The 21,794-nt window shown below is 48.5% G+C and overlaps 1 protein-coding gene across 3 annotated transcripts in view; it reads right to left on the reverse strand.

Moving 5' to 3' along the window:
* CENPU (centromere protein U) overlaps positions 1-1,791 on the reverse strand; it is a 39,489-nt gene extending 37,698 nt beyond the window's left edge. The window contains exon 1 of one of the 3 annotated variants that reach the window (XR_004247342.2): positions 1,707-1,786. Coding sequence is in view for 1 of the 3 variants with exons in the window: in XM_032149015.2 (XP_032004906.1) it covers positions 1,707-1,747 (41 nt within the window). In the remaining 2 variants the exon portion in view is untranslated. Of the gene's footprint in view, positions 1-816; positions 835-1,706 lie in introns of those variants that run through there. The other 2 variants (XM_032149015.2, XM_058436934.1) reach the window with 2 other exon arrangements.
* Between the last annotated feature and the right edge of the window lie 20,003 nt (positions 1,792-21,794).

The raw sequence follows: 21,794 nt of genomic DNA on the forward strand, positions 1-21,794 counted from the left end.
GTTCCCAGACTTGAGTGTCATCAAAATTCTCAGGAGGGCTTGTTAAACAGGTTGCTTGGCACCACCCCAGGAGTGTCTGATTCAGTCCCTCTGGAATGAGATCTGGGATTCTGCATTTCTAACAAGTTCATGATTTATTTATTTAATTCATGAAACCTAAGGAGGCAGGTAAGACAAGTATTGGTTTTATGGCAATTTTATAGATGATGATTCCGGGGTTCAGAAAATTTAAGTGACTTATCAAGGGTCACATAGCCAAGTAACAGAAACACAACTACACACTAGACCACATAAACTTCTTAAACTCTTTGAGCCGTCTTGTCCTTTCTTGGGGGGGAAAAAAAAGTCAAGGTTCCTCCTTGCCTTAGGCTGGAGTCGAGGTGGAGCTTCTGAGAGATCGAAACCTCCGTGACAACCCACAGGTAAACCAGGCGCGGTGGCTCATGCCTGTAATCTCAGCGCTTTGGGAACCCAAGGCGAGCGGATCACGAGGTCAGGAAATCGAGACCATCCTGGCCAACATGGTGAAACCCCGTCTTTACTAAAAATACAAAAATTAGCTGGACGTGGTGGCGAGCGCCTGTAATCCCAGCTACTCTGGAGGCTGAGGCAGGAGAATCGCTTTAACTTGGGAGGCGGAGATTGCGCCACTGCACTCCAGCCTGGGCGACAGAGTGAGACTCCGTCTCAACAACAAAAAAATTCTGTTGTATGTGCATTAGTGTGTTTTGGGAGGAGGCATGAACAGATTTCATGAGTCTCAAACCCAAAAATGTTAAAGAAATAAAATAAAAAAAGACAACAAAAACCACTAGCCTTTCAGATAAACTCTTTTCAGCTGACATTGAAGGCGGACATTCTTTTCTACTCCTCTTCTGCCCTGGGGGAGTCTTCATTCTCCTCCACTGGTCACAGGAGTCTGGTCTCGGTTTCCCCACCCACCTGCGGCGTCCCGCTCCAGCTTTTCCTCCCTAACTCCGCATCCACCAGCACCTCCTTCTCCAGGCAGCCTTCCCAGGCCCGGGGGAACTCCTGTTCTCTTCAGATCGTCTTGGCTATGGTTTTGTGCACCGTCTGCAGCAAGCCGAGACCCTTCCCGCCAGATCCAGGCCGGGCCTCGGCTGGCCATTCGCCAACGAATCAGCGACCAGCATTCTAGGGCGCGCTTTAAAACCGACCAAACGCTCGCTCTTTTTGTAAACAAAAACTGCTCGACCCATCCCGGAGAACGGCAAGCGGCAGCTTGGTCCCCCAGCCGGATTTGTGCTCCAGTTTACGGTCTGCGGTTTGCAGTACGAAAACACCAGGGTCTTCAAAATAAGAAAACTGACTTCCAGTCAGAGAGTAAACTCCACTAACATAAAGTCTGGCAAATCGTAGGCAATAAGTATTTGCTGAATATTTTGCTTTCAAGCTAGCACTTTGAGACTCACTACTTTGGACAGCACTCCCCCCTACAAAACGACACGACACTGGCTAAGGTCTCTCCCAACCGCCAGGCAGTGTAAGGCCCCGATAGGCCCGTGCGGGTGGGATCACCGTTATCCCCACTAGACTGACGAGGAAGCCGGGGACCCGGGCGATTGGCCACTCGGGCGAGCTCCACAGTGGAGCACGAACAGCGCCGGGAGGCGCAAACCGCGGCAGGCGAGGAAGCAGTTCAAGCTGGTCTCCGGCCCCGCGCACCGAGGGTCGGCAGTACTTACCCCTCAGACCTGTGAGGCCGCGCCCGCCGCCGCGGAGCCATGGTGCCGCTCTCCGCTCCCCAGCGACTGGAAGCTCCCGCCAAGCCCCTCGCCGCTCCGAGCAGCCAATCCGGGCCGAGCACGCGCGCGTGCGCAGGACTTTCTGAGCGGCCCCGGGCTCCTCCCCGGCCTGGAGCGTGAGGGAAAACTGGGCCTGGGTATCACAGCGCACCGGAGCTGGAGTCCATGCCGCACAACCAGTTACCTACGGTCCATATCATGCCAAAGTTTTCCGGGCTTTCCCGCCCACCCGCATCGCCGGTTTTTCGGCGCCCGAAAGCCCCGGAGCCACGTGCGACGGCCCCTTGTAGGGTGGGGAAAGGGGAGGAGCTGGAGTCCCGGAGTCGTGGACAGGGAAGGGGGTGGGCGCAGACCCGTGTTCGCAGCTGCTGCGGCTGAGGCCACAGTCGTCTTGCCAGGCCGACAGGATTTGGCTTCCAGCCCCTGCTGCCTTTATCAGCTGTCTGAGCTTAGCATGTTACTTTACCTCTATCCCAATACCTTCATTTGTAAATGGTCAGGGTTCCTTTTGTTCTTTTATTTTGTTTCTGTTTAAAAACGTGTAATGCAGAAGAATGAAATTGAACCCTTACCTTACACCGCGTATAAAAATTAACGCAAAATGGATCAAAGACCTAAATATAAAGGCTAAAATTAAAACAGAAGAAAACAGAGCAAAAGCTCATAACATTGGACTTGGTATGATTTCTTGGATATGATACCAAAAGCAGTTTGGGATGATGAAAACCTGGAAATAGTGGTGGATGGATGCACAAGGTGAAGGTAGTTAATGCCACAATACTGTAAACTTAAAAACTGTTAAAATGCTAAATTTTGTTATGTAGATTTTACTACGACAAAAATACTACGTTTCACACATATAAAAGAATCTATCGTGTAATGTAAGGATAAAAACAAACATTCGTGTAACCAGCACTAGATGGGGATATGAATCATTGTTATATACTCTTGGGTACCCCTCTGAATGGCATCCTCCTCCTCCAAAGAATAACCACTCTTCTGATTTTATGTGAGTCATTCCTGTGGTTTTCTACCTTGATATAGCCCCAAATAATGTATTGATTATTGTATGTTTCTAAACTTTATATGATATTTGGTAGGTATTCTGCAAGTGCCCTTACTAAAGCTATTGCTTTGCTTTTATTTTTTATTTTTCCATAAATTATTGGGGTGCAAGTGCTATTTGGTTACCTGAGTAAGTTCTTTTTTTTTTTTTTTGAGACGGAGTCTTGCTCTGTCGCCCACGCTGGAGTGCAGTGGCCTGATTTTGGCTCACTGCAAGCTCCGCCTCCCAGGTTCATGCCATTCTCCTGCCTCAACCTCCCGAATAGCTGGGACTACAGGGGCCCGCCACCATGCCCGGCTAATTTTTTTGTATTTTTAATAGAGACGGGGTTTCACCGTGTTAGGAGGGTCTCGATCTCCTGACCTCGTGATCTGCCTGCCTCAGCCTCCCAAAGTGCTGGGATTACAGGCGTGAGCCACCGTGCTCAGCCTATTTATTTTTATTTTTTATTTTTATTTCTTTTTTTTTTCAAGACGGAGTCTTGCTCTGTTGCCCAGGCTGGAGTGCAGTGGCACAATCTCGGCAGGGGGTACTTTTCTGGAATTTTAGGATCTGTCCTCAGACAAGCAGGCCTAACAAAAGCTATTCCTGAAGGTATGATATAGGGAGCCTCAGAAATTGTATCCTTCTTATTCATGTAAGTGAGGACAAAAGGTGTCACTCTTCCAACCCTGGACATCCCTTCCCTCCCTCAGGGTATGGCCCTCCACTTCATTTTTGGGGCATAACATCATTATAGGACAGGGGTAAAGTCCCAATACTAACAGGAGAATGCTTAGGACTCTAACAGTTTTTCGAGAATGTGTCGCTAAGGGCCACTAAATCCAATTTTTCTTGGTCCTCCTTGTGGTCTAGGAGGCCAGGCAAGGGTGCAGCTTTTCAAGAATGCATCGGTAAGGGCCACTAAATCCGACCTTCCTCGGTCCTCCATGTGGTCTGGGAGGAAAACTAGTGTTTCTGCTGCTGCTTCGGTGAGCGCAACTATTCCAATCATCTGGGTCCAGGGACCGTTGCGGGTTCTTGGGCAGGGGTTGTTTCTGCTGCTGCGTAGGTGAGCGCAACGATTCCAATCAGCAGGGTCCAGGGACCGTTGAGGGTTCTTGGACGGGGAGAAACAAAACAAACCAAAACCGCGGGTGGTTTTGTCTTTCAAATGGGAAACAGGCATCAACAGGCTCACCCTTGAAATGCATCCTAAGCCATTGGGACTAATTTGACCCACAAACCCTGAAAAAGAGGTGGCTTATTTTTTTCTGCACTATAGCTTGGCCCCAATATTCTCTCTCTGATGGGGAAAAATGGCCACCTGAGGGAAGTACAAATTACAATACTATCCTGCAGCTTGACCTTTTCTGTAAGAGGGAAGGCAAATGGAGTGAAATACCTTATGTCCAAGCTTTCTTTTCATTGAGGGAAAATACACAACTATGCAAAGCTTACAATTTACATCCCACAGGAGGACCTCTTAGCTTACCCCCATATCCTAGCCTCCCTATAGCTCCCCTTCCTATTAATGATAATCCTCCTCTAATCTCCCCTGCCCAGAAGGAAATAAGCAAAGAAATTTCCAAAGGACCACAAAAACCCCCGGGGTATTGGTTATGTCCCCTTCAAGCTGTAGGGGTAGGGGAATTTGGCCCAGACTGGGTACATGTCCCCTTCTCCCTCTCTGATTTAAAACAGGTCAAGGCAGACCTAGGGAAGTTTTCAGATGATCCTGATAGGTACATAGATGTCCTACAGGGTCTAGGGCAAACCTTCGGCCTTGCTTGGAGAGAGGTCATGCTACTGTTAGATCAAACCCTGGCCTTTAATGAAATGAACGCGGCTTTAGCTGTAGCCCGAGAGTTTGGAGATACCTGGTATCTTAGTAAAGTAAATGATAAAATGACAGCTGAAGAAAGGGACAAATTCCCTACTGGTCAGCAAGCCATCCCCGGCATGGATCCCCACTGGGACCTTGACTCAGATCATGGGGACTGGAGTCGTAAACATCTGTTGACCTGTGTTCTAGAAGGACTAAGGAGAATTAGAAAAAAGCCCATGAATTATTCAATGATGTCCACCATAACTCAGGGAAAGGAAGAAAATCCTTCTGCTTTCCTCGAGTGGCTACGGGAGGCCTTACAAAAATACACTCCCTTGTCACCCAAATCACTCGAGGGTCAATTGATTCTAAAAGATAAGTTTATTACCCAATCAGCCGCAGATATCAGGAGAAAGCTCCAAAAGCAAGCCCTGGGCCCTGAACAAAATCTAGAGACATTATTAAACCTGGCAACCTCGGTGTTCTATAATAGGGACCAAGAGGAACAGGCCCAAAAGGAAAAGTGAGATCAGAGAAAGGCTGCAGCCTTAGTCATGGCCCTCAGACAAACCAACCTTGGTGGTTCAGAGAGGACAGAAAATGGAGCAGGCCAATCACCTGGTAGGGCTTATCAGTGTGGTTTACTAGGACACTTTAAAAAAGATTGTCCAATGAGAAACGAGCTGCCCCCTCGTCCATGTCCGCTATGCCAAGGCAATCGCTGGAAGGTACACTGCCCTAGAGGACAAAGGTTCCCTGGGTCAGAAGCCCCCAACCAGATGATCCAACAACAGGACTGAGGGTGCCCGGGGCAAGCGCCAGCTCATGTCATCACCCTCACTGAGCCCTAGGTATGTTTAACTATTGAGGGCCAGGAAATTGACTGGTGCAGCCTTCTCAGTGTTAATCTCCTGTCCTGGATGACTGTCCTCAAGGTCCGTTACCATCCGAGGAATCCTGGGACAGCCTGTAACCAGGTATTTCTCCCAACTCCTCAGTTGTAATTGGGAGACTTTGCTCTTTTCACATGCCTTTCTTGTTATGCCTGAAAGTCCCACACCCTTATTAGGGAGGGATATATTAGCCAAGGCTGGAGCTAATATCTACATGAATGGGTAACATGAACAAGTTACCCATTTGTTGTCCCCTACTTGAGGAGGGAATCAACCCTGAAGTCTGGGCATTGGAAGGACCATTTGGAAGGGCAAAAAAATGCCCGCCCAGTCCAAATCAGGTTAAAAGATCCCACCACTTTTCCTTATCAAAGGCAATATCCCTTAAGTCCTGAAGTTCATAAAAGATTACAGAATATTGTTAAACATTTAAAAGCTCAAGGTTTAGTAAGGAAATGCAGCAGTCCCTGCAACACCCCAATTCTAGGAGTATAAAAACTGAATGGTCAATGGAGACTAGTGCAAGATCTTAGACTCATCAATGAGGCAGTATTCCTCTATATCCAGTTGTACCCAACCCCTATACCCTGCTCTCTCAAATACCAGAGGAAGCAGAATCGTTCACGGTTCTGGACCTCAAGGATGCCTTCTTCTGTATTCCCCTGCACTCTGACTCCCAGTTTCTCTTTGCCTTTGAGGATCCCACAGACCACACGTCCCAACTTACATGGACCGTCTTGCTCCAAGGGTTTAGGGATAGCCCTCATCTGTTTGGTCAGGCACTGGCCCAAGATCTATGCCACTTCTCAAGTCCAGGCACTCTGGTCCTTCAGTATGTGGATGGTTTACTTTTGGCTACCAGTTCGGAAGCCTCATGCCAGCAGGCTACTCTAGGCCTCTTGAACTTTCTAGCTAATCAAGGGTACAAGGTGTCTAGGTTGAAGGCCCAGCCTTGCCTACAACAGGTCAAGTATCTAGGCCTAATCTTAGCCAGAGGGACCAGGGCCCTCAGCAAGGAACAAATACAGCCTATACTGGCTTATCCTCACCCTAAGACATGAAAACAGTTGCGGGGGTTCCTTGAAATCACCGGCTTTTGCCAACTATGGATCCCCAGATACAGTGAGTTAGCCAGGCGCCTCTATACTCTAATTAAGGAGACCCAGAGGGCAAATACTCATCTATTAGAATGGGAATCAGAGGCAGAAACAGCCTTCAAAACATTAAAGCAGGCCCTAGTACAAGCTCCAGCTTTAAGCGTTCCCACAGGACAAAACTTCTCCTTATACGTCACAGAGAGAGCAGGGATAACTCTTGGAGTCCTTACTCAGACTCGTGGGACAACCCCAAAACCAGTGGCAAACCTAAGTAAGGAAACTGAGGTAGCAGCGAAAGGCTGGCCTCACTGTTTATGGGTGGTTGCAGCAGTGGCCGTCTTAGCGTCAGAGGCTATCAAAATAATACAAGGAAAGGATCTCACTGTCTGCACTACTCATGATGTAAATGGCATACTAGGTGCCAAAGGAGGTTTATGGCTATCAGACAACCGCCTACTTAGATACCAGGCGCTACTCCTTGAGGGACTGGTGCTTCAAATACACACAGGCGTGGCCCTCAACCCTGCCACTTTTCTCCCAGAGGATGGGGAACCAATCGAGCATGACTGCCAACAAATGATAGTCCAGACTTACGCAGCCCGAGATGATCTCTTAGAAGTCCCCTTAGCTAGTCCTGACCTTGACCTACATACCAGTGGAAGTTCATTTGTGGAGAATGGGATACGAAGGGCAGGTTACGCCATAGCGATGTAACCGTACTTGAAAGTAAGCCTCTTCCCCCAGGGACCAGTGCCCAGTTAGTAGAACTAGTGGCACTTACCCGAACCTTAGAACTGGGAAAAGAAAAAAGAATAAATGTGTATACAGATAGCAAGTATGCTTATCTAATCCTACATGCCCATGCTGCAATATGGAAAGAAAGGGAGTTCCTAACCTCTGGGGGAACCCCCATTAAATACCACAAGGAAATTACAGAGTTATTGCATGCAGTGCAGGAACCCAAGGAGGTGGCAGTCTTACACTGCCAAAGCCATCAAAAAGGGGAAGAATAGGGGAGAACAGCAGCATAAGCAGCTGGCAGAGGCAGGGAAAGACCAGTAGAAAGGAAAGAGACAGAAAGAGAGAGAGGAAGAAACAGAGAGACAAAGAGAAGGAGTCAAAGGAAAGAGAGAAAGAGACAGGAAGTCAGAGAGAGAGAGGAAGAAACAGAGACAAAAAGAAGGAAAGAGAGGAAGAGACAAAGAGGGAGTCAGAGAGAGAGAGACAAAGAAGTCAGAGAAAGAGAGAGATAGAAATAGTAAAGAAAAAACCGTGTACCCTATTCCTTTAAAAGCCAGGGTAAAGTTCTGTCTACCCAGCCAAGTCATATTCTTCTTATGTGGAACATCGACCTATATCTGCCTCCCCACTAACTGGACCGGCACCTGCACCTTAGTCTTTCTAAGTCCCAACATTAACATTGCCCCAGGAAATCAGACTCTATCAGTACCCCTCAAAGCTCAAGTCCATCAGTGCAGAGCCGTACAACTGACACCCCTACTTATAGGGTTAGGAATGGCTACTGCTACAGGAACTGGAATAGCTGGTTTATCTACTTCATTATCCTACTACCACACACTCTCAAAGGATTTCTCAGACAGTTTGCAAGAAATAATGAATCTATTCTTACTCTACAATCCCAAATAGACTCTGGCAGCAGTTTTGACTCTCCAAAACCGCCGAGGCCTAGACCTCCTCACTGCCGAGAAAGGAGGACTCCGCACCTTCTTAGGGGAAGAGTGTTGTTTTTACACTAACCAGTCAGGGATAGTATGAGATGCCGCCCGGCGTTTACAGGAAAAGGCTTCTGAAATCAGGCAATGCCTTTCAAATTCTTATACCAACCTCTGGAGTTGGGCAACATGGCTTCTCCTCTTTCTAGGTCCTGTGGCAGCCATCTTGCTGTTACTTGCCTTTAGACCCTGTATTTTTAACCTTGTCAAATTTGTTTCCTCTAGAATTGAGGCCGTCAAGCTACAGATGGTCTTACAAATGGAACCCCAAATGAGTTCAACTAACTACTTCTACCGAGGACCCCTGGACCAATCCACTGGCACCTTCACTGGCCTGGAGAGCTCCCCTCTGGAGGACACTACAACTGCAGGGCCCCTTCATCGGCCCTATCCAGCAGGAAGTAGCTAGAACAGTCATCGGCCAAATTCCCAACATCAGTTGGGGTGTCCTGTTTAGAGGAGGGATTGAAAGATGACAGCATGCCAGTAGCCCTCGCTCACTCTCAGCACCTCCTCAGCCTCGGCACCCACTCTGGCCACGCTTGAGGAGCACTTCAGCCTGCTGCTGCACTATGGGACCCCCTCTCTGGGCTGGCCAAGGTCAAAGCCGGCTCCCTCTGCTTGCAGGGAGGTGTGGAGGGAGAGGCGCGGGTGGGAACTGGGGCTGCGCGGTGCTCGCGGGCCAATGTGAGTTCTGGGTGGGCATAGGCTCGCTGGGCCCCGCACTCGGAGTGGCCGGCTGGCGCCGCCAGCCCTGGGCAGTGAGGGGCTTAGCACCTGGGCCAGCAGCTGTGGAGGGTGCACTGGGCCCCCCAGCCGTGCTGGCCTGCCAGCACTGCACTTGAATTCTCACTGGGCCTCAGCTGCCTCCCCGCAGGGCAGGGCTCGGGACCTGCAGCCCGCCATGCCCAAGCCTCCCCCCAGCCGTGGGCTCCTGTGTGGCTGAGCCTCCCTGACAAGTGCCGCCCCCTGCTCCGTGGCACCCAGTTCCATAGACCGCCCAAGGGCTGAGGAGTGCGGGCACATGGTGCGGGACTGGCGGGCAGCTCCGCCTGCGGCCCTGGTGTGGGATCCACTAGGTGAAGCCAGCTGGGCTCCTGAGTCTAGTGGGGACTTGCAGAACCTTTATGTCTAGCTAAGGGATTGTAGATACACCAATCAGCACTCTGTGTCTAGCTCAAGGTTTATAAATACACCAATCAGCACCCTGTGTCTAGCTCAAGGTTTGTAAATGCACCAATCAGTGCTCTGTGTCTAGCTAATCTAGTGGGGACTTGGAGAAACCAATCAGTGCTCTGTGTCTAGCTAATCTAGTGGGGACTTGGAGAACTTTTGTGTCTGGCTCAGAGATTGTAAATGCACTAATCAGCACCCTGTCAAAACGGACCAATCAGCTCTCTGTAAAATGGACCAATCAGCAGGATGTAGGTGGGGCCAGATAAAGGATTAAAAGCAGGCTGCCCAAGCCAGCAGTGGCAACCTGCTCGGGTCCCCTTCACACTGAGGAAGCTTTGTTCTTTCGGTCTTTGCAATAAATCTTGCTGCTGCTCACTCTTTGGGTCCGCATTGCCTTTATGAGCTGTAACACTCACCACAAAGGTCCGCAGCTTCACTCCTGAGCCAGCGAGACCACGAACCCACCAGAAGGAAGAAACTCTGAACACATCCGAACATCAGAAGGAACAAACTCCGGACACGCCTCCTTTAAGAACTGTAACACTCAGTTACAGTTACAGTGGCTTCATTCTTGAAGTCAGTGAGACCAAGAACCCACCAATTCTGGACACACTGGGAGCCTGGTCCAGAGCTTGAAACCTGGGGCCATTCCATGTCTGTCTGAATTCTACCATTCAGAGAAAGAGACTCCGTATCTCCCAGCCTTCCCAGAAAAAGGGCTGCCACACCTACCTGTATTTGGGCTCTCCAGAAAAGCAGAACCAATGTACATATGGGGACAGCGGGCAGAGATTTTAAGAACTGGCTCATGTGAATGTGGAGGCTGGCAAGTCTGAAATCTCTAGGAACAGGCCCACAGGCTGGAAATTCAGGTAAGAGTTGATTTTGCCATCAGGAGTCCAAAATCCACAAAGCAGGCCCAACAGGCTGGAAACTCAGGCAGAGTGTCTGTGTTGCAGGATTGAAGAGAATTCCTTCTTCAGGAAACCTCAGTCTTAAGGCCTTCAACAGATTGCAGGAGGCCCACCCACATTATGGAGGGTAATGTGCTTCAGTGAAAGCCTACTGATTTAAATGGTAATCACACCTAAAAAATGCCTTCCTGGCAATACCTAGACTGGGGTTTGACCAAACAACTGGGCACCATAGCATAGCCAAGTTGACACCTAATATTAACCACCACACTGTCCCTGAACCAATCCCTGTGGCCAGGGAAATGGAATACACTCATTAGCTTCCTAGGACCACCTGGATTCCCGCTGGAACTGGAGTAGCAGGTAGGGGGCTATAAATTGGGAAAGGGGGAAATGCATGCTGGGGAAACAGATAAATCCATGACAGAAACTTGCCCAGGGTTGTAGAGCTATTCATAGGGAAGCTAGATTCCAACCCACTTTGTTCCATGCTGCTTCCGCAGTTAGACTGTCAGCTTAGAGCAATGATTCTCAGCTTGGGTGAGGGGAGGGCACAGGGAAGAGGAGGGAGTCTACCAGGATGCCTGGGGCGGGGTGACCTGATAAAGCCAGTGGATGCTATCATAGGAAGGAGACTCCCTGGGTGCTCTGGGCAGAGGTTGTGTGAGAGCCCTACCTACGATTCTGACCCAGAAGAGCCATCTCAGAATTTCTGTAGTGATTTGTGTTGTTGGCGATGGAAACCGCAGCATCTCTGCGAGCTTCTAGATATGGAAAACCAGGTGGGGAGCCTGGTTTGGGTGGCAGGAAGAGAACACAAAGGCTCATTATAAGCCCTTGATAAAAATGTGGGGGTTGGAGGCTGGCCATAGGGGAGAAGGATCTGTAGAGGGGATAGGAGGTGCCCAGCAGATTCCAACCAATCAGAAAGGAAACTCCCCGCAAGGAGAACGATAGGTTACTTTTTAGGGAAGCCATGGCCAATATTTTCCATTTTAAGATAGTGCCTGTGTTGTGCTGGTCTCTTTCCACCAGTTAACCGTTAGTAAAGTTTGCTAAACTCCACAGCCTTGTGTGTCTAAGGGGCAGTGAGGAAGGAAGGATCGCTACAGTAGGTAGTCAGGCAGACGTGAGCAGGGCAGGAGAGGGCCCCTGCAACCAGGAATGTCAGGCAGCCATCAGGGGATGGCCAGACGGCTGTTAAACTGTTTCTCTATTTTAGACCAATAATAATTGGTCACAGCCGGCACGAGGGAAAGGCAATTTCCCAATAGAAAATATCTGAAGCTGGTGATTAGCACCTTCCGGATAAGATCTCAGGATTTCGGTGAGTGAGCTCCAGCACACGCGGTAAGAGGCAAAATGATGGTGTTTAATTGGTAGATGGGAGAACGTCTCAACTGCGCATGTGCACAACTTCAGTAAACACACTGCGTTTGTGGCCCCTCCCACGTGCTGGCAGGCCACTGCGCATCAGGACAGCCCACCCCAAGGGAACAATCCAGGGAGAGGTAACACCGCCCCCTCCCTCAAAGCATGCTAACGCATAAGACCCCGAGTCAAAGGCCACACAGCACTTGAATCTCTCATGTCCCTGCTTGGCCCTCTTCCAAGTGTACTTTACTTCCTTTTGTTCCTGCTCTAAAACTTTTCAATAAACTTTCACGCGGCTCTAAAAGTTGCCTCTGTCTCTCACTCTGCCTTATGCCCCTTTAGTCAAATTCTTTCCTCTGAGGAAGCAAGAACTGAGGTTGCTGCAGACCTGTGTGGATTTGCTGCCGTTAACGAGATAGTGTTCAGAGTGGGGTGAAGCATGCTTGTTGGAAGGGATGGGATGAAAACGCAGGAGTGGAGGCAGCGGGGTCAGGAGTCCTAGAGGTGACCTGGAGCAATGTGAGCAACTGCAAGGAACTTCAGGGACACCAGAGGACCAGAGGCTTCAGGACACTGGAGGACACCTAGGTGGCAGGTCCTTAAGTTATATGCTTTCATATTTGGGAAATGGAAAAAAAAAAAAAACTATTGCTTTTATTATACAAACTATAGAAAATAATGACAAAACTTTTGGGAGGCTTGGGATAAACTGAGTGCTTGGGCCTGGACACTTCCATGTGGAAATATATCTTCCCTGTGACAGAGGTTGATGTATATATGAGTTCCATGTTTTGGAATTGTTAGTTTGATTTTGATTGATTGATTGGATTGAGACAAGGTCTCACTCTGTTGTCCGGGCTGGAGTGCTCTGGTGACTTCATAGCTCACTACAGTCTCAAATTCCTGGGCTCAAGCGATCCTCCTGCCTCAGCCTCCCAAGTAGCTGGGATTACAGGCACATGCCACCAGGCCTGGCTAATTTTTGTATTCTTCATAGAGACAGGGTTTCGCCATGTTGCCCAGGCTGGTCTCAAACTCCTGGGCTCAGGAGATCCACCCACCTTGGCCTCCCAAAATGCTGGGATGACAGGTGTCCACCACCGCGCCTGGCCTCATTAGTTTGATTTTAAGTGAGAATATTATTTGCTCTCTTACAGGATTCTCATGAAGATAAGAGAAGAATGTAGGCGTCCCTCGATACACAGAAGGGGTGCCATTTCTTATTGGACTCAGCTTTTCTCCAGGGAGCTTTTGTGTTGAATTTTCTTTTCAGCACTGGGTCCACCAGGGGGCAGATGAAGAAAGGCCTGGAGATTGGACGTTGTCATCGGAGCACAGAGCTCCTCACTTTCAGACATGGTAAATACTGCTTCAAAGTCAGTTCAAGAAGATGAATAAGGCTAGACATTTTAGCTGTCCTTACTTAACCCTTTTCCTCTTTCACATAAATGATATTCTTCCACAATTTATCCAATCCATTCCTGTCAATTTCCCATAAGGCAGAGTATGATTCTCTATGACGGAGAGGAAAAGAACTGATGTCTCAAATTTCCCCACTTTCTTATATAACTTCCTACAGCACTTACTAATTATTGAGTACACAGGAACATCTCACTCAACTTGGCAGTTTCATGAAGTTGTTATCTGTTTTAAGCAGACACATTATTCAACCTCTGTAACTATGACACTGCAAAACAGACTTAACACATCCCAGGGGGGCAGGCATGGGGGAGCAGAGGAGGATACTTTCTCTTGGATGTTCCCTTTAAGAAAAAGAGGAAATAAAATCCAGAAAGGAAGCACTCCTCGCCTTTTACAGTTAGAGGGCAGAAAGATTTTTTGTAGCAAACAACGACATTAGATCTCTTCTTATGTCACATGCTTTTCAACATTTCCTGGGTGCTGTTACCCAGCTGCTAAACTTATTTGCTGTGTAACTAATGTTGTTTTACTTTTTCCAGACCTAACTGGCACTGTTCCTAGCCAAGCTGCAATCACACGGCTAAACAGGTCTGGTCAGTACATCATGACCATGCAATGTCTCATGCTTCAGATTCCATTCTCAGCTCCCTGAAGGGCCAGGAGAGTCTGGTGCTGGGATCCTGGCAGGAGCATGCTAGCAAAATTCAGGATTTCTTTAGACAAGGAATGGCAGACTTCCAACCTGCATAAGCAGTAACTTTATAACTGAAACGGATGTAAAAAACCGAGTGCATAACCTGAGAAAGAGAAAATGGAAGCACATCCCAGAGAAAAGGTTTTTTTTTTTTTTTTTTTAAGGAAATAAGGACAGAAAAATAAGAAGTAAAATGTCTACAGCAGAGTCTTGTGTCTATAACTCTCCCTCAAGCTGTGGTTGGAAAAGAACTTTCTGAAAAAGGTTTTCACAACTCTGTAATGAACCTGCTCACTCTGACAGCACTTTTGGTTGACCTGAGAAGACACGCAGCTGTGAGGCTGACCTTGTTTGGCCAGTGTCCTGACCTCAGGAGCCCTTACTGCTCAGGCAGGAATGGACTCAGCAGATGGTACCTGGCAGACGCGCCTCCCAGGTGACGCAGCAACCTTCTTCCTAGAACCTGCTCTAGAACGAAACCTCTGGCTGCTCCCCTACACCTCATAGGCCAGCTCTCTCACCCCTTGTCACTGGGCATAAAGACATTCTCACCCAGGCCACAAACATGCTCTTTGTTTCCTGGGCTTAGAGAATCAGGGAAGGCTTCTAAGGGAAGCGCCATCTCCAATCCTGTACGAGCAGCCAGGCCAGGGTGAGAGTGCTCTGGGGAGGGAGGCCAGCCTGTCCAAAGGCTTTGCAGTGAGCATAAAGCAGGATGCACTTTGGGAGCTGGAATAACTGAGGCATGGCTGGAACAGAGTTGGGGAAGTGTCAACAAATGAGGCCAGGGAGGCAAGCAGGGGCCCTTCAGTCCCCTACTCCTCAAAGTGCAGCACAAAGACCGGCAGCACTGTTGTTCCCGGGAAGCTTGTTAGAAATGCAGAATTGCAGATTTATTGAATCAGAATCTTCATGTTAAGATCCCCAAGTGGCTGGGCAAGGTGGCTCATGCCTGTAATCCTAGCACTTTAGGGGGCTGAGGCTGGAGTCTCGCTTGAGCTCAGGAGTTTGAGACCAGCCTGGGCAACATGGTGAGAAACAAAAAAATCAACAAATTAGCCAGGTTTGGTGGTGCACGCCTGTGGTCCCAGCTACTTGGGAGGCTGAGGCAGGAGAATCCTTAAGCCTGGGAGGTCAAGGCTGCAATGAGCTGTGATCATACCACATACTCCAGCCTGGGCAACAGAGCAAGACCCTGTCTGAAAAAAAAAAAAAAAAAAATCTGAGGTGACTGGATGCACAATCAATTTCAAGAAGCCCCCCTCTCACTCCATTAAGCAGTTCCGACTAGGGAACAATAGGAAGCCTCTGGACAATGAAGCAGGAGAATGACATGGTAAGACTTGTGATTTAGAAAAATCTTGCTTGCTGCAGAATGGGTAAAGTGGCAGGGACCAATACAGGCAGCAAGGGGGCCAACTAAGAGGCTGGTGCAACGGTCCTGGCAAGACGTGGCCTCAGCCCTAAGGAGTGGGAATGGGGCATGGAGAGAGGTGGCCAGATTTGGTAGCCAATAGGAGACAGCAGCAGCAGGAACTGGTGGCTGAGGCTGCCTGGAACAGTCCTGGAACTTCTCCCACATGTGTGGCCCACTGACAGCTGGGCCCGGGTGAGGCCCAGATGCTGGCAGCAGCACAGCAGGGTGGGGAATGCAGTATCAGTGGGTGTGGGACTCCAAAACCAGAGTCCTTCTGTGTCTGCACATGTCGCCTGGTGCAGAATGTGAGCAAACTGGTTTTCACATATGCTCAGTGTGTGTCCCATTCAATGCGTGGTGCTTCGCTGTCCCTGCAGCTGGGCTCTGGGGTTGGTACTTCTGTTGCTCACTCTCCAATTTAAACAAGCCACATGCAAAGCAGGAAGCCTGCCTGGAGTTCTTGGGGAGAAATACTGCAGCGTTAGTTAGTATCGAGCAAGGACAATTTCGGCCAGAGAAATTTGACAGTCAAACCCACTCCCCTTACCCGATAAAAGTCTCAATAAAAAAGAGTGACTAAGAACTTACATGCAAAATATGTTTATGAAAAAGAAATCCTGTTGCAGGCCAAGAACAGAATCCCTCTGCACCTGAGGAACACTGCGTAGAAGCAAAATTCCTTGAGCAAGACTTCTACCTTTGGAGCAAGTGAACCATGCAAAGGAGTTGACTGAGCCCAAAGGAAAACTCCAGATCGCTGTTTATGCCAAATACATGAATAATAAGATGGGAAAATTTCCCTAATTACTCTTGCTGAGTAAAGAAGTGAGTTTAACCTGAACCAACACATATCGAGGCATCTACTGCAGGGTACAGTGGTGAAGAGTAGGCCAGGGTAGGGCACTGGATCAGGGGTCCCTTTGGCAGGCTCCAGACTAAGCTAGAGTGGAGGTTTCTCAGCACTGGGCGCCAACGCTGCTCTGCTGACAAGAGTTGGAAGGATTGTGTCTGTGCTGGGAGCCTGAGGAGAGTTCCCTCCAGGCAGATTCTGGGCTGCAAAACCATTTTCAGAATACAAGAAGAGGGGGCTGGAGGCTGAAGAAGGGGAGGGATGCTGTGGGCCTGACCCGTCTAACTGACCCACGGCCCTTGCCTGTTCTGGCCCTGCTGGGACCTTCTGCTCTTTATCCACCTGCTGTGCACCGATGGGGGTCAGAGTGGCAGGTTTCTCTTCTGCGTAGGCTACTGTGAAATGAAACAGCAACTGGAAATATGAAAACATAAAAAGGAAATTCCGGAGTCCCTGGCATTTATCTTCCTTTACTTTATGGCATGACTAACATAGAACTGCAAACAGGTATAATTACAATGGAAAGTTTAGCTGCACCTGAGGATCGGCTGCTTAAGAGAACTTACTCAACAATGATCGGGCACTCAGGGCGCTCAAGGCATTGGGCTTTGCATCAGAGGGGAAGCAACAGCAAAAAGGTGATCCAGGCGCTCAGAGGCCTTGGAGTCAGGAAATCCAGCTCAGCCACTTACTAGGCATCTGAACTTGGACAAAATAGCTGATCCCTCCAAGTCGTTTCTCATCCATAACAAGGAGGTAATACTTAAACAAAAAAACCCCCAAAACAGAAGCACCAGCCAGGCGAGGTGGCTCATGCCTGTAATCCCAGCACTTTGGGGGGCCAAGGCGGGCGGATCACAAGGTCGGGAGTACGAGACCAGCCTGGCCAATATGGTGAAACCCCATCTCTACTAAAAATACAAAAATTAGCGCGGCGTGGTGGTGGACGCCTGTAGTCCCAGCTACTCAGGAGGCTGAGGAAGGAGAATCGCTTGAACCCAGGAGGTGGAGGGTGCTGTGAGCCGAGATTGGGCCACTGCACCCCAGCCTGGGCAGCAGAGTGAGACTCTGTCTCAAAGAAAACAAACAAACAAAGACACAGAAATATTCAGATAGCTCCCTAATCTTTCCACTCCAATCACCATGGGTTTGCCTGACATCTAACCCGCATTGCCAAGTCTTCTCTTGTTGTAATGGAAGAGTCCTATCAATGGCCAGTCTCACCACTATCCTTCAGTTCTAACCCTCCCCACCTCTTGAGGTAGCCCTTTCCTAAATCATTCTCTTTCTCTGCTGGATCACTCCCACCAGCATGCCATTCTATTCCAGTATCTCCCATCTTAGAAACCACCACTACATGCAAGCAAAAGCGAACCTCTCAACCCCACATCTCTCTGCAGTTATCCATTCATCTCCACTTTCTTCACAGCAAGATAGAGCTATTTACCCTTTGTCCTGACCTCCTGGGAGTTCATTCCTCAGTGTGCTCCAGCAGGCTGTCCTCCCTATTCTGCTGGAGCAGTTACTGGCAGGGTCACCACCACTGCTGAATGCAGTGGACTAGCCCCACATTATTGTACCTTAAAAAAAAAATTGTACAGACGGAGGTCTTGCTATGCTTGCCCAGGCTGGCCTCAAACTCCTGGCCTCAAGCAATCCTCCCGCCTTGGCCTCTCAAAAGTGTTGGGATTATAGGCATGAGCCATCGTGCCTGGCAACATATTCCACTTTTAACAGCATATGCCTTAACCAGTGCCCCTTATGCCTTTCTCGCAATGCCTTTCTGCCTTGGCTGCAGGGACACCACTCTCGGTTTTTGGTCGTTCCTGCAAGGCAGGTAATTCTCAATCACCCTTGCAGGCTTCTTCTTTAACCCACTTGTCAGAGGGCCCCAGGCCTCTGTCTTGGGTCCTCCTCTACTGCATTTCCTATCTACACATCTTCCCCAGGTTACCTGGTAAGGTCCCACAGCTCTAAATCCCTTCTCTAGCTGATGGCTTTCTGAACTGTTCTCTCCAGCTGGAGCTGTCTCCTGAGTCAGAGCCGCAGACTGGTGTGTTATCTTCAAGTGGTGGTCTGACAGGAGCCTCAAGGGAAAACTTCCAGTCCCAGCTCTTGATCCCCTCCTCCTAAACACATGCCTTGGCATCTTCCCCGCCTCAGTAAGCACGGCCCCACCATCTACCCCAGTATGCTCATACCCCAAGCCCTCTCTGCTCCTGGGTCCTCCCATGCAGTGGTTCTACCTCCAAACTGCTTTCAAATGAATTCCTTCTCCAGCCACTGCCACTCACTTGGCTCAAGCTGCCCTCGCACACTACACTATCTTCACCTGTCTCTGTGCCTCTCCTCTTATCCCTCAGCAGCTGTTCCCAAAAGGGGAATTCAAGGAATGTCACTCCTTGCCCCAAACCCTTTTCTCCTGAACCATGGGAAAACTGAGATTCCCTCCAGGGCGGCAGGGCCTGGTAACCTGCCCCCGCATCACCAACTTCTTTCCAGTCCACTCTTCCCCTTGTTCGTGATGCTTTAGACACATCAGCTTCCTTTCAGTTCCTTGAATAGATCGAGCCCTTTCCCACCCCAGGGCCTTGCACCCACTACTTCTTTTGTTGGAAAACGTTTCTTCCAGAGCTTTGCAAAGCTTTCTGTTCCTTCTTTGGCTTATCACCCCAAATGTCACTTCCCCAAAGAGACCTTTTTCTGACCACAACACTTAAAAATGGGCACTGTCAATACAACTGCTTTCTTCAAAGCATCCATCACAATCTGCAGTATTCGTTTGTTTTCTTGTCAATTGCCTCCTTCTATTAGGAAGTAAGCCTCCCAAGGGCAAGCATCTCGTCTGCCACACTCACTGCTGCGCCTCCACAGCATATAGGACGCCTGGCACTCAGTTGATGGTAAATACATCATCACAGACTGGCCACCCATCTAACAGGGGTTTTGTGAGAATTAAATGAGAGCATAAAGAGCACAGCATAGCATACTGCCCGTTAGCAAATCCACAATACCTATGGCTATTACTATCTCCATGGTTGGTGATTCGTGGAAGTTCTGGGAAATCACATGAACCTGCATATCTGTGACTCATGCATATGTTCTTCCTAATACGGAGTATCTGTTTTGTTTTTTTGAGACACGTTATTGTTCCGTCACCCAGGCGGGAGTGCAGTGGCAGATCATAGCTCACTGTACCCTTGACCACCTGGGCTCAAGGAATCCACCCACCTCAGCCTCCCAAGTAGCTGGGACTACAGGTGAATGCCACCATGCCTGGCTAATTGTTTTATTTTCTGTAGATGAGGTCTCATTGTATTGCCCAGCCTGGTCTCAAATTCCTGAGCTCAAGCAATCCTCCTGCCTCGGCCTCCCAAAGTGCTGGGATTACAGGTGTGTGCCACCACACCTGGTGAGTGGTGTTTCTATCAAGCTTTTGTTCTTGATGGATTTGGGGTTTCATTTTTTTCTAAGTCATAAAACCAGAATAAAACTCTGGGAAGTGGCATTAGCCTCTATTGGGGCAAGGAAAAGTCAATAGATCGGAATAAAAACCATTTGTACTGAAGCTTGGAGGCAGAACTGTTGGCACCAAGCAGTCCAGGTCTTGTCAGGAAGTTCAGTGCCAAAAATACCCAAGAAGGAACAGCAATCCACAGCATGAGGTTTAGAGTTCAGTCTCTGGAGGCAGATGGCTAGCTCTAATTCTGTCTGGGGGCATGACACTGACGAAATTATTGGTGTGCTTCCATTTCGTCATCTGTAAACTGGAATAATGGCGGCATTTGGCTCAAAAGTTTTTAAGTATAAAATGGGTAATCTGTGTAAAATATTCCTGGCGTGCAGCAACACAATTATTCCAATAATCTACAAATAGGGAATGGGACAAAAATATTTAACAACCACATGCCAAATAGACTTAAAAATAGATTGCTTTCTGAGTTTAGATGTAAAATGAGGGTATGGCAGAGCTGGGGCCTGGGAGGGGTCCCTGAGGAGTTCCGAGGGCAGCAGGGTTGCTCTTGCCAGACCCTCACTTCCCCACTTGGGCCTCCTGACTCAAGCCCTGCTGGAGACTTTAGCTCTCAGGGAAGTTGGGGAAAGAAGTGGTATCAGCATGCCAGGGGCCTGGACGGAAGAAAGCACTGCCACACAGCCAGGCAGACAACCATCTTGGGATCAATCATATTTTTTCTTTTCTGTTCCGGCTGGAGAGAGACCACTGGGCTTTCGAGGTGGTTTTCATTTGAGGGAAGAAGCACCATCACATCTCTAGTGCTGTTGAGGCGGCACGGAACCCAAGCAGGGCAGTGAAAATTAAGAATTAAAACCAGTGTTTAGGGATTAATGTCTAGAACATATAGAGAACTTCCACAGCTCAATAGCATGAAAACCCCAAGCAACTCACTTTTTAAAAATGGACAGAGGATTTGAATAGACGTTTCAACAAAGAAGAGATACCAACGGTAATCAAGCATGTGAAAAGACGCTCAACATGACTGATATCAGGGAAAGGCAAATGAAAACCACAGGGAAACAACACTTCACGCTCATTAGGATGGCTACTTCCGAAACTAACAGAAAGCAAGCGTTAGTGAGGATGTGGAGAAACTGGAACCCTTGTGCACTGTAGGTGGAAATGTAAAATGATATAGTTGATATGGAAAACAATACGGCATTTCCTCAAAAAAAATTAAACACAGAACTACCATATGATGCAGCAATTCCACTTCAGGGCATATACACAAAAGAGTTGAAAGCAGGGACTCCAACAGAATTGTACACTAGTGTTCACAGCAGCATTATTCACAACAGCCAGAAGGTAAGCACAGTATGAGTGTCTATCGATGGATGAGTGGATAAACAAAACGTGGCCGATACATACAATGGAATATTATTCAGCCTTGCAAAGGAAGGAAATTTCTGACACATGCTACAACATGGATGAACCTTGGGGACATTATGCTGAGTGAGATAAGCCAGTCACAAAAGGACAAACACTGTATGATTCCACTTATATGAGGTACCTAGTCAATTTAATAGAAACAGAAAATAAGTGGTGGCTGCCAGGAGTTTAATGGGAGGGGAGAATGGGGAGTTGTCATTTAATGGGTACAGAGTTTGCCTGGCAAGATGAAGAGCTTATGCAGCTGGATGGTAGTGATGACAGCACAGCAGTGTGGATGTCCTGAATGCCACGGAACTGTACACTGAAAAATGGTGACGGTGCTAACTTTGTGTATTTCACCATGATTTTAAAAGAGCCCAGTGTTTATTATCAACCTCATTGCAAGAGGAGCTTTGTTCAAAATTTCAAGTATTTGTTCAAAAGGTTTATTTAATGAACATCTATTAGTTTCTAAGCCCTGTGTTCAGTGCTAAGGGAGAGGGGAGGAAGGAAAGGCCTTAAGAACCTCACACTTCATCAGGAGAGAAGGGGAGGAAGGTAAGCTGAGAAGACATGAAAAGGATCTTCATTAAAAAAAATTCCTGCCGGGTGCAGTGGCTCACGTCTGTAATCCCAGCACTTTGGGAGGCCAAGGTGGGCGGATCACCTGAGGTCAGGAGTTCGAGACCAGCTGACC

This window comes from Hylobates moloch, unplaced genomic scaffold (genome assembly GCF_009828535.3).
Source record: "Hylobates moloch isolate HMO894 unplaced genomic scaffold, HMol_V3 SCAFFOLD_3, whole genome shotgun sequence".
Lineage (NCBI taxonomy): Eukaryota > Metazoa > Chordata > Mammalia > Primates > Hylobatidae > Hylobates > Hylobates moloch.